The sequence below is a fragment of the Debaryomyces fabryi genome (assembly GCF_001447935.2).
Source record: "Debaryomyces fabryi strain CBS 789 chromosome Unknown contig00227, whole genome shotgun sequence".
NCBI lineage: Eukaryota > Fungi > Ascomycota > Pichiomycetes > Serinales > Debaryomycetaceae > Debaryomyces > Debaryomyces fabryi.
This window is the reverse complement of record NW_015385653.1, coordinates 1-11,584: the sequence shown is the minus strand read 5'-3', so window position 1 is coordinate 11,584 and position 11,584 is coordinate 1. Positions and strand designations below refer to the sequence as shown.

At 34.1% G+C, this 11,584-nt stretch overlaps 6 protein-coding genes across 6 annotated transcripts; 4 read left to right on the top strand and 2 right to left on the bottom strand.

The window, feature by feature from the left end:
- Positions 1–56: 56 nt before the first annotated feature.
- AC631_05551 (uncharacterized protein) lies at positions 57–608 on the top strand (the record flags this gene model as incomplete). Its single annotated transcript, XM_015614380.1, has 1 exon — positions 57–608. The coding sequence occupies one exon, from the start codon at positions 57–59 to the stop codon at positions 606–608; it is 552 nt and encodes a 183-aa protein (XP_015464797.1).
- A 330-nt stretch (positions 609–938) lies between these two features.
- Positions 939–2,579, top strand: AC631_05550 (arylsulfotransferase family protein; the record flags this gene model as incomplete). The annotated part of the gene is made up of 1 exon (XM_015614379.1): positions 939–2,579. One exon carries the CDS (start codon positions 939–941, stop codon positions 2,577–2,579), a length of 1,641 nt encoding a protein of 546 aa, XP_015464796.1.
- A 54-nt stretch (positions 2,580–2,633) lies between these two features.
- ZCF38 (Zcf38p) lies at positions 2,634–4,811 on the bottom strand (the record flags this gene model as incomplete). Its single annotated transcript, XM_015614378.1, has 1 exon — positions 2,634–4,811. One exon carries the CDS (start codon positions 4,809–4,811, stop codon positions 2,634–2,636), a length of 2,178 nt encoding a protein of 725 aa, XP_015464795.1.
- Positions 4,812–5,115: 304 nt separating this feature from the next.
- On the bottom strand, positions 5,116–6,750 carry AC631_05548 (uncharacterized protein; the record flags this gene model as incomplete). The annotated part of the gene is made up of 1 exon (XM_015614377.1): positions 5,116–6,750. The coding sequence occupies one exon, from the start codon at positions 6,748–6,750 to the stop codon at positions 5,116–5,118; it is 1,635 nt and encodes a 544-aa protein (XP_015464794.1).
- A 1,772-nt stretch (positions 6,751–8,522) lies between these two features.
- On the top strand, positions 8,523–9,458 carry AC631_05547 (RTA1 domain-containing protein; the record flags this gene model as incomplete). The annotated part of the gene is made up of 1 exon (XM_015614376.1): positions 8,523–9,458. The coding sequence occupies one exon, from the start codon at positions 8,523–8,525 to the stop codon at positions 9,456–9,458; it is 936 nt and encodes a 311-aa protein (XP_015464793.1).
- Positions 9,459–9,686: 228 nt separating this feature from the next.
- On the top strand, positions 9,687–11,285 carry AC631_05546 (uncharacterized protein; the record flags this gene model as incomplete). Its single annotated transcript, XM_015614375.1, has 1 exon — positions 9,687–11,285. A coding segment is annotated over one exon (1,599 nt), but the record flags the coding sequence as incomplete, so codon positions are not given.
- Between the last annotated feature and the right edge of the window lie 299 nt (positions 11,286–11,584).

Sequence of the window (11,584 nt, the reverse complement as noted above, 5' to 3'; positions counted from 1 at the left end):
GACTTATTTTTCCTGCACTTTCGACACCCATAGGTGGTATTATTGCAGGAGTAACGATGGCTAAGTTTAATTGTTTGAGACCCCTTGTGTATTCTGGATCATTTATTATGAGCTTAGGTAATTTCCTTGCATTATTAATTAACAAAAATACGAAATCATGGCTTTTGAACCTTCTTTTGATGCCCGCTAATATTGGCCAAGGTTTAGCTTATCCGAGCAGTTTGTTCACATTTATTTTTGCTTACGGAACTTCCAACCAAGCTACTTCTACATCTATGGTGTATTTAATGAGAAGTATTGGAGGTGTCTGGGGTGTTGCCGGAGTCTCTGCAATCGTCCAATTAGTTACTAACAATAGAGTTTCCAAGGATTTACACAAACTAGGATTATTAAGTAACGATGAAATCAATAAAATATTAGATGACTTGAAGAGATCGACTGAGGCTGCATTCGATTTACCTGACAACATAAGATGGATTGTACTCCAAGATTATGAATCTGCAATCAAGATTGCTCAAGCTGTCTCAGCGGTTTGTTGCGCAATTGCGTTTCTTTTATTTCTTTTGAGTGATATTTTAAAAACTAAACCCACAACAGTAATACAGTAATAATAAAATCATGAGAACCACCACATCTGTATATTTTAATTAGTATTTATTTTTCAAATAATCTTTATATAAGAAGTTAATAGACGATATAGAAATAATCTTTTATAAGAGTAAATAGAATAGAAATAATTTTTCCTCAAACCAAGATGGTTTTTGATCCTACATATCATTGCTTATCTATATTCACCGAACCGAACCGAAACTATTCAAAATATAATATACCTTTTTATCGTTTCAATTAGAAATTATGGCTCCAAATAAAACATTTGGATTTATATATAGAATGCAGATAAGTACAAAGTTGTCATGAAAAGTTTGTTTTTTATTAAAATGAAATCAATTCAATTAAGAATTCTCTTGCTATCATCCTACCTCATTAGCGTAGTCTTTGGCGATTGGCAATATCGCTCACGTCCTGATTTAGCTCCTCCGAAGTTAAATATTACAATACTTCCAAATGAAGATGTGTCACCAGGCTATTTATTCCTTGCTCCATTTAGTGGGTATGCTGATATTGATACTTTTCACGGACCTCGTCAAGCAGCTCCATATATATTTAGCAGCGACGGAGAATTGGTCTGGTCTGGGTTTAGTTATTTTTCTATATGGGCAACAAATTTCCAAGCTGGTAAGGTCAATGGGGAAGATGTCTTATTTTCCTTTGAGGGGTCGCATAACCCACGTTATGGGCATGGTCACGGTCATATAACATTTTTAAACCAAAATTACGAAACTATCAAAGAACTTAGGGCTGGGAATCATAAGATTATTGACAAACATGAATTCCATATAATTAATGAAACATCAGGATTAGTACAGATTTATCAGCCAGTTCCTAAGGATTTGACACCATATGGAGCATCTCCAGAACAGCAATGGATAGTAGATGCTATTTTTCAGGAAATAGATATAAATACTGGCGAAGTCTTATTCGAATGGTCCTCGTTAGAGCATATTTCGCCTGATGAGTCTGTCTTGCCAATTGTCCAAGGACAAGCTGGATCAGGATATAATTCAAGTGACGCTTGGGATTATTTCCACATTAATTCGGTTGATAAGGATGAAAATGGTGATTACTTACTTTCTGCGAGGGATGCAGCATCATTGTATAAGATAGATGGAAATACAGGAGAAGTAATTTGGAAATTAGGAGGCCTACCAGGTATTACCAGTTCTGATTTCAAGGCTGATAAAAACTTGACATTTTCTTTCCAGCATCATGCTAGATACTTATCAACGTCTGAAGATGGTACCAAGCAATTAATATCGTTCTATGATAATTCAGCTCATGGGACTGAGAACAAAAATGGCCGTGTTGTAAAATATAATGAACATTCGAGTGGAAAAATCATAGAAGTTGATACAAAGAACTGGAATGCAAAATTGCTCTTTAACGGAATTTCACCTGATAAATTGCTTTCAAAGTCACAAGGATCCACCCAAGTCTTAGCAAATGGAAACGTTTTAGTCAATTGGGGATCAGAAGGTGCGATCACGGAATTTAAAGACGAAAAACCAATATTCAATGCTTTCGTTGATTCAGGAGAATTAGGTGTTCATGCTGAAAACTATCGTGCTTTTAAATACAACTGGACAGGTAAGCCAAATGAAAAAATTGCTTTATTGAGCGAATTTACAAAGGATGGGTCTACAAATATATACGTTAGCTGGAATGGAGACACTGAAACAAAGAAATGGAAATTTTATTCTGTTGAGCGTAATGGTTCTAAACGATTCATCGGAGAGACTTCAAGAAAGGGATTTGAAAGCATCAAAACATTTGACACAAAGCATGAAAGGGTTTTAGTAGAAGCTTATGACTCGGATGAGGTTCTATTATCTACGTCGGATCCTGTGAAAACAGAAGCGCAAATTTTGCAAGTGGAACGTAGTAAACAAGATCTTGAACCCGTAAGTGGTTATCAGACATATTTCGATATCATTTCAAGGTTAGATTCTATAGTGTTTTGAACAGAACATTTCTTTATATATTACTTGTTTGTCTTGTGAGTTTTTATAGTAGTATTAGATCTCCAAATTATCGTTCCATCCAGGAAATATGCTTGCAGAATCAAAACTTTGTAGAAAGTTCAAAGCAGGGGAAGAAATATAATTTAACATTACATCATCTTTGAATACATTCTTATTAGTCGTGTCAGTATCTGGGGTCGAATCCGAAGAATTAAGTGGGATATCACCATTATGAGCGGGTGAAACGGGGACCTTATTTTTTAGTAGTGAATTAACAAGCTTTATATTACGATGACGTTTTGGATTATATACCTCTTGTACCTCACCATTACCATAATCATGCATGGTATGTCGTATAGTCTCATTCTGAATCGTTGTAGGTGAGTTAGATGAGTTAATCCTAAAAGTTTCAAATTCTTCTTGTAGAAATTTAGCTAAATTATACCACTTTTTACCTAATCCCCATACGTTACTCCAAGTACGTAATCCTTGTATATTATCTAATGACATTGTCTTGAACTTTTCCTTCATATTTCTAACTTCTTCAGAATCCACAGGAACTATTTCGTCTATTATAAATGGATAATTCTTTATTATAATATCAGAAGGAAAGGCATAGAAATATAGACCAGTTACAGCGGCTGAGAATAATTCAAATCCAGTAAATGGAGCAATAACCATTAGATCCCGCAGTTTAAGGTTATTTATCAACGTAGATAATTTCTCTACTGAGATCATTAAGATATTCACTGAGTTTCTCCACCAATGGAAAGTAAAAGAATCTGGATCACAAAATAAATACTCTCTGTTTAAAAAAATCCGACACAAGAAGGAAAGCCCGTGTAGATAACCAAAGTTTGGTGCCGATCCTTGTGAGATGTGCGCTTCTAAATTAAATGAGTTGTATACTAAATGTCTTGGAAAAGCCGATTGAATAGAGTCTAACTCAGCGGAAAGCTTGAAAAATGTAGAATTTGGATCCCAGGGTGGTATTGTTTCATACTTCCCACCAATTTCACCTACCCACTTTGCAATCTTCGACCATATTTCAAATAATACTATCGTGAATCCATAGAAAGAGGTTCTGCTCAATTCCTGAATATTCTTATCTTCGATGTTGGATATAAGTCCAGCATATGTTTGTGCACTACTCTCTTTCCCAAAAATGAAGTCATCTTCAGTACTTGGTAGCTTAATTCTAATTTCTTCAATTCTTATAGCTGGTGATCTCTCCCTGCCACTTGAATTACACCTGTCCATCATATAAACTGACCACACAGTCCGTCTTTTGCATTCAACCGAAATAACTCTCGATACATCATCTCCTTCATCTGCATTGTCATCATCATCACATAAATTCTTCTCTTCACCTAAGCCAAGCACCAATGCCATTCTTGCTGCAATACCAATATAAAGATAGCTTCTTGATGTGTTTCCTTCCCCCCATTCATGGCTACTTAGTAGAGTTAAACTCTGAATTCTTTGTATGGTTGGACTATCGAATACATCTTTAAGAAGATTCCGCGCATGCCATCCAAAATAATTGGAAGCATTTGAGGCATTATCTAAATCTGAATCAACTTCGTAAGGCGTTTTTGGGCTGCTCCTCTCAGTATTGCTCGAACTTTCATGTCGTATATTGCCATTCATAGTCTTGTAATACAGGGTATCTGGTACAAATAACTCAGGTTCATCTGTCTCTGAGAAGCCGCCATATATTTCAGATAAAACGGGATGGAGTCTAGAGCAGAGTCCAAGAATAGCGAGTAATAGAATAGGATCAGGATATTTCAATGAGTTTGAAAAACTCGCTTTGAAAAATTTATGATTATATTCATTTATATACGTTTTCGGGTCAAATTCATTCGATTTTAAGAATGAAATCAAGGTGGACTTATGTACAAAGGGAAAAATACCTTTATATTGGTTCTTGAAAAATATTTCTGCAACTTCCATTAGTATCCATTTTTCTGGGAGAACTACTCCCACATCCTCCTTATTTTGATTATTTCGGTTTGTATAATTAGATTTAGTTTTTCTAATGTTATGTGGAATCTTGCTTAAGTTTTTCTTATATATCTGAGATTTTTTCAACGTGTAAGTACATGAAAGCTTCAATGAATCACATCTTCGGCATGGCCTACCATCATTATTGTTATTACACCTTAATTTGCATTCCCTGCACAAGTTACAGGCCACACTTGACCTATTCTTCTTGGACAACGGAGGCATATTAAATCCATTACTATTTTAAGGGTATATTTCACTATTAATACATACAATATATTCCATAGATTATTGGAAAAAAATGTGTGGTTCGGCTTATCAACTTTAATCTCGTGATCGCAAATTTCAATGTTTAAAATATATTGTATATATAGTATTCGAAACTTAGAAGCAATTTGTTCATACAATCTACATTCTATCATAAAATTCATCTTTCACTTTTATTTTGTGATCTATCTACTTATATTGCGCAACATACTTGAAAATCTATTTTTTTTTTCTATAAAGTTGGAAAATCAAACCAGTATGATCAATAAGCGAACTTAAAGTCAAGACGCTTGTTTGTATCATCAGTAGTATTCTTAACATAATCTTCTTGTTGTTCAATTGTTAATGCGTTCCATGCCCTATCCTTCTGCTTATTCCTGAATATGTAGTAAAATCTTGCAAAAATACAAGCACCCAAAGCACCAAAGGCACATCCTATCAACTGTTCATTTCCTCTGTGGTACAATGGTGCATCATCTTCTCTGTATATATTTGCTGCAATAATGGCAGCAGTTTGAGAGAATACATTAACAACAGCAGCAGAAACTGCACGATTTCTAACAGAATTAGAATTAGCTGAACACCAGGATATGGTAAGTGGCCACGTAGGACATGCTCCTAGCACAATTGTAAGTATGGCAAATGTCCCCCATGCATCAACTTGAGAACCAGGCCAGTATCTTAATGGAAACAAAGCTGTAAGAATCCATATTGGAATAGTTGCTAAAACTAGAGCTCTGCTATTAAGGACCTCCGACATGTACCCTGAAACAAGCATGGTAATTATCGTTAATATATTGTATGGAATACTCAATGCGTTAGTCTTGAATGTTGAAAACCCTAATTTTCTAAGTGTTAAAGTCAAATAATTACTAGTTGGTGTAGCACCAATATCACCTAAAAGTCTAATAAGATAAACTGGCCATAAATCGAAATCCATCAAACTTCTGATCAATTCTTTGAGGCTGACTGGCTGTCTATTATTCATATCTCCCTTGGTTGGATCGTCACGTAAGACTCTATTTACAACAATTTTTTCTTCTCTATCGGTGTACCATCCATTTTTCCGGAACCAGGTCTTGGTTTGAACAGCTGAGGCAGGCATCTTGAAAAACGAAACCAAGCCAATAAGCAACGTAAATAATCCTTCAAGGAGAAATAACCACTTCCAACCTTCAGGCAAAGCGTTGGTTTTAATCTTCAATAACGCGAACGCTAATAAACTTGACCACACCGCCGTCAAGGGATTAGCAATATAAAACAAAGACAAGCGGAATGGAAATTCCTTGGATGTATAGAAGTAAGACATCCATAAACAAATGTCACAAATGAAACCACCTTGAAGGGCACCTAAAAGACCTCTTGTAACATAGAACCCTGCTTTGTTTGTGATAGCTGCCTGTGACATCGAAACAATACTCCATAAGACTATTTGAGATGGAATCCAAATATCTGGTCCAACCTTCTTAGAAAGTAATTGAGATGGTAACTCCGCTGCAAGAAAACACACTAAGTTTATAGTTTTACCAACATTATAGTCATTTGTACTCATTCCCAAGTCATCGAGCATATTATCTGACAAAGCCTGAGAAATATTATTTCTGTCAAAATCCAAGGCTGTGAACATAAAGAATGCCCAGAACGTAACATACCAGTCATTTTTCCACACCACCTTTTTTTCTTCCTCAGCAGTCCATGTAAATTCAGGATCAAAGTGTTCCCTACACTCATAATTACAATTATCGTAGATCTGCTTATAGTGTTCAGCAACAACCGGATCTTGAAATATATGTTCTAACTCAGATGAACTGTCTGAATCAAACTCGTACTCCTTGTTGACTACTTCAACTTGCTTCTTTTCTTTGTCTTGGGAGCCTCTTAAAAACCTCAAACTCATCGTTAGCTTTAATGATAAGAAAAACTCAATAAAGTTTAATGGAAATTTTGCTCCTAATATATTCAATGTTAATTAAATTAAGCATCTCTATAGATCTATCGGCAGGGACTATTCGCAGCCATAGTTTTGTTCCGCATGCAACTGTGTAAACTTTTTGAAGCATTGTCCGTGCGATTTAAACTTAAATTTATCATTTTCACGTGTTTCATATTTTAATTGCGTTTTCTAATCCATACTTCGGATAATTATGTCTCGAAATTATAATTTCAAATGCCACTGTTGATGCAATAAAGCCACATATATATCAAAAAGGAATTTTTTTTGCATTTTCATCTAAATTGTCTAACAATTTAGACATTCTGTCATGTCTTTATGCAATTTTGATAGAAAAGATATGACAAAATGTCTGTTCAGTGTGAAATCAAGTAATTATTTTCAAACAGAATATTAGAAAAAATATTTCTTGTCCTCCAATGATGCATTAGACAGAGATTGATTGATGCAGCTGAGATTTTACGGCCGCATCACTTTTAAACGGATTTGAACATAATAATGAAAATTTGTAGATTTCGCAAAAAAGTAATAAAATCAAAAAAATAGACTCGGAACTTGAATTAACATTAAACTACAAATATCAAAATGCTTAACCAGTTCTGTAGAGTGGTTATCTGGGTGCGACTAACTTAAAGGTTTAAACTTTTCTATTGATAAGAATACTGAATTATGGCTGCATCATGCTGATAAATTTACATTAATTGTAAGTTCTGTAATAGTTTCAATATCTGCTTTATTATATTAAACTATAATTCCTTTGGTCTTGGAATTACTACTTATGAAAATTATCTTTATCTGTAAGTAGCGTTGTATTTTTAGCTCATTATTTAGTGTTGAGCTGGTAATCGTAAACATTCTCCTGATTGCTCCATACGTTCTACTTTCTTAATTAATTAAATGAATTACTATTTCAACAGTTATATTAGCTTGTATATTATCAATTCGTACTATGAATCGGCACCATGGATTTCTGGTATGTATGGCTCCGTATTACCTTTTATGATTGATGTGAGTTAAATACACTTTTGATAATATTGAAGCTTAATCTGAGTTAGTCTATGGACATATGACAAAATTTTCATTTTCACTTTACATATTCATTTTTGTTTTTCTTATCAGAAGGATTCTATGTTATTTCATTCTACATTAATTGTTATTTTATTCTTTCGAGTGGATATGATCCAAGTTGAGCAAGAACTATTTACCAAGAAAAATTTCTCATAAATTTTGCAATTTGTCCAATTGTAGTCTTACATTTGTTTGTGTTAGCCTTGATCCATCATTATATTTTAAATACCTTTTCATTTACTAAGCCCAAAACTTACTTGGACTCTATTAATCGTCACGTATGTAAGTCGTAGCTGTACGATTCAATAAAAAAATAATTCAGCCGTGCTAAGAGAGATCAAAGTTAATTGTAGGCATTGCTTCTGAAGGAGGCGCTGCTACCCATCTACCATCTAATTTTAGACTTGTAGTTGTTGAACTGCAGCAAAACGTAGTACCTGGTACGCGATTTGATTTAGTCTGAATTAACGCCCTTTAACCCCGTTTAAATCCACTTATCGCCACCAATCGCCGACATATTTTTAATCACTATCTCATCGTACGTAAAGAATATAAGTATCAGAATTTTGCAATATAAAATGGATTAAGAATTAAATTGAATTAACATAAGCTGATAACAAGCTATTTAAAAACCTTTAATTATAGATATAATGTTGAATAAACTAAGAATTAGAGATTCATGGAAGGCGTATAACTACACTCCTTCGAAAGCTGCAGCAGGTATTTTTATTGTGCTCTTTGGATTGGCAACTATTTTTCAAATTTATCAGATAGTGAGAACAATGGTTTCAAAGAATTTTTCTAGAAAAGAGAAACATGTGTTATGGATTATGTTGCCTTTTGTTTTAGGAGGAATTTTTGAATACGTTGGATATATTGGAAGACTTCTATCAAGTCATGATACCACTGTCCTTGGCCCATTCATTATACAATCAACTCTCTTGTTGGTTGCACCAGCATTATTTGCAGCTACCCTTTATATGTCTCTTGGGAGGTTAATTGAACGTATGGAATGTGAGAGATACTCAATTATTTCATTGAAGTATTTAACCAAGATTTTTGTGTTGGGCGATGTATTATCATTCTTGATGCAGGCAGGTGGTGCAGGCATTATGGTTCAAAGTCAGCTGTCATCCTCAAAAACAGGACAGAATGTAATTATTGGTGGTTTGATAGTTCAAATAATTTTCTTTGGCATGTTTATCGTTGTGGAACTGATCTTTCATTATAGAGTCCTTAAGCACCCAAACGAATGCGCCATGATAACTAGAAATATTCCTTCAAAATTCAAGAATTGGAATTGCGTTTTAATTACCCTTCTAGTATGCTCCATTCTTATATTTATAAGATCCATATTTAGAGTTATCGAATATGTTCAAGGAAATGATGGATATATTATGTCGCATGAAGCATTCCTTTATTGTTTTGATGCAACCCTCATGTTCTTAAACATGATAGTTTTCATTTTCCAGAACATTGGAAGATATTATACTGAGTTCGAATACTTAAAATATGACTCACCTGCAAGTTTCCGGAGCTCTGTATCGACTGACAAAGAAGCTTTGGTCGAAAGGAATATGCTTTAGAGTTCGCAAGCATTCTGCAACATACCGTTTCCATAACACGTGAGCGAATTTTATAGAAACGAGTATAAGCTACTTTACTTTATAGATTGATTTTAGATAAAATATAACACTATCGTATAGATCATAGTTTAGAAATGTACTTCCACTTCAAGTATTGAAAAATTTGCGACAAAAAATTTCTTAAAATTACTTGATTTGATTTCTTTTTAGGGAAACAAGTATTTCAAAATGAATAAAAAGAGAAACAGACAAATACTCGTTTGTGCAAACTGCCATAAGAAGAAAAGAAAATGTGACAGAGAGCTCCCATGTTCGAGCTGTATAAGATTAAGCATTGAAAGTAGCTGCTCGTATTTTACACCTAAAAGACAACACGTAGTTGATGATAAACTCAACGCTACTCATGGATTTTCCGAACAAAACAGGACAGGGATCAACAATAATTTGAATGAGAATAGAGTTGGAGAACACCGCGAGGACTTGAATGGCCGAGTAGAGACTCTCAACAAGAAAGTTAGAGAACTTGAGGCTCTTTTAACTACATCTACAAGGGACAAGAACCAGAAGCCTAGAGATTTACTGCTATCCTTTAGATATGGAGACACGTCTACACAGAAAGTAGAAGGTTCATCAAAATCCATTTATCTGAATTCCAAAGGTATTGAGGGATTTGTTGGTTTCAACCCCGTTCAACTGGATAATCAGACAATTAATTTTCTTAATACATTCAATACAAATTCTAATGTGCCAGTTTCTCCATACGGCCCATTGAGGTATCTAATCTTAATAAAACAAGATCCTACAGGAATATTGATATCAAACTATTTGAGGTCACCTTCTCTGAGGAATTTTGAGCATTTTTCGTCGCCTCATGTTGCTGACTTAGATAAATTGGAAGAAAAGTCCCGTCATTTCTACGGCGATAGTTATATTAAGAAGATAGGAAAAGATCATACTCCGAATGATATTATAGAAGTGAAGAATGCAATTTCCAAGTTTGGATTGAGTCGAGGAATAAGTCTTAGCATAGCACAGCCTGAGAATGAGAGAAATTTATTGGATAAAGTAAAGCTTGTATTGCCGAATAAAAAGACAGTCAATTTACTTATAAATTTGTTCTTTGAAGTTCTCTATCCTCACTTTCCAATATTGGATGAAACTACTTTTCGCTCGGATATTCTTGCAATATTTGACGGAGAGATAAATAATTCCCAAATAAATAAAATAGAAACTATAAAAATCAGGAATAGACAAGATGTTGCGGTTATTGCAACATTATTAATGTTAATGAGATTGAGCTATTTATCATTATTTAATAATGACGCACGGAAAAATGAGAGCTTGTTGAATTCAGAAAATGATTCTTTAGATATAAGAAACAAAAAGTATCTTTTGCAAAATCCCGTACAATTAGAAGTTATAAATGTAGCAAAATTATGCATTAGAGAGCTAGATCTAATTTCGCTACCAAACTTAGCAATTTTTCAGGCGTCACTCATGATGCAAATTTATCAAACCTATTCACCAGAAGAAGATACATTCATTAGAACGGAATCTCCAGTTAGTATTGGAAACTTGTATCAAATGGCAAATTCCTTGTTTTTAAATAGAGATCCAGACTACATTCTATATTATGCCGATAGGAGGATGGATGAAAAAATGAAGACTTTGAGTAGGCGATTATGGTATTTTTTAATTACCTTGGATATCGAGGATTCAATAATATACGGCACTCAAATTTATACTGTTGAAGTGAATTACGATACCAAAATACCGACTGTTCCTAAAAAAAATTCAGACTCCCTCATGGACAAGGAAACAGAAATCGTAAGTGCAATAGAGACCTTACACCCTGTAATCAAATCTGCCCATCGTATTCTTGAAAAAATATTTAGGGTTAAGTCAGATATGGAACTAGTTGAGTTGTCTAAATACTTGTCTGATCTTGAAATGTTGGTTCATAAATGTTTAGGGACATCAAATGACTATCTTAATATTGAAACTACAATTCCTAGGTTTTTGAAGATACAAAAATTCAAATTATATTTATATTGCAAAATTATGCTACTGGCTACTTATTTTTGCTTCTACCTATATTATGAGATTAATGGGAAGTTACTGTTGAG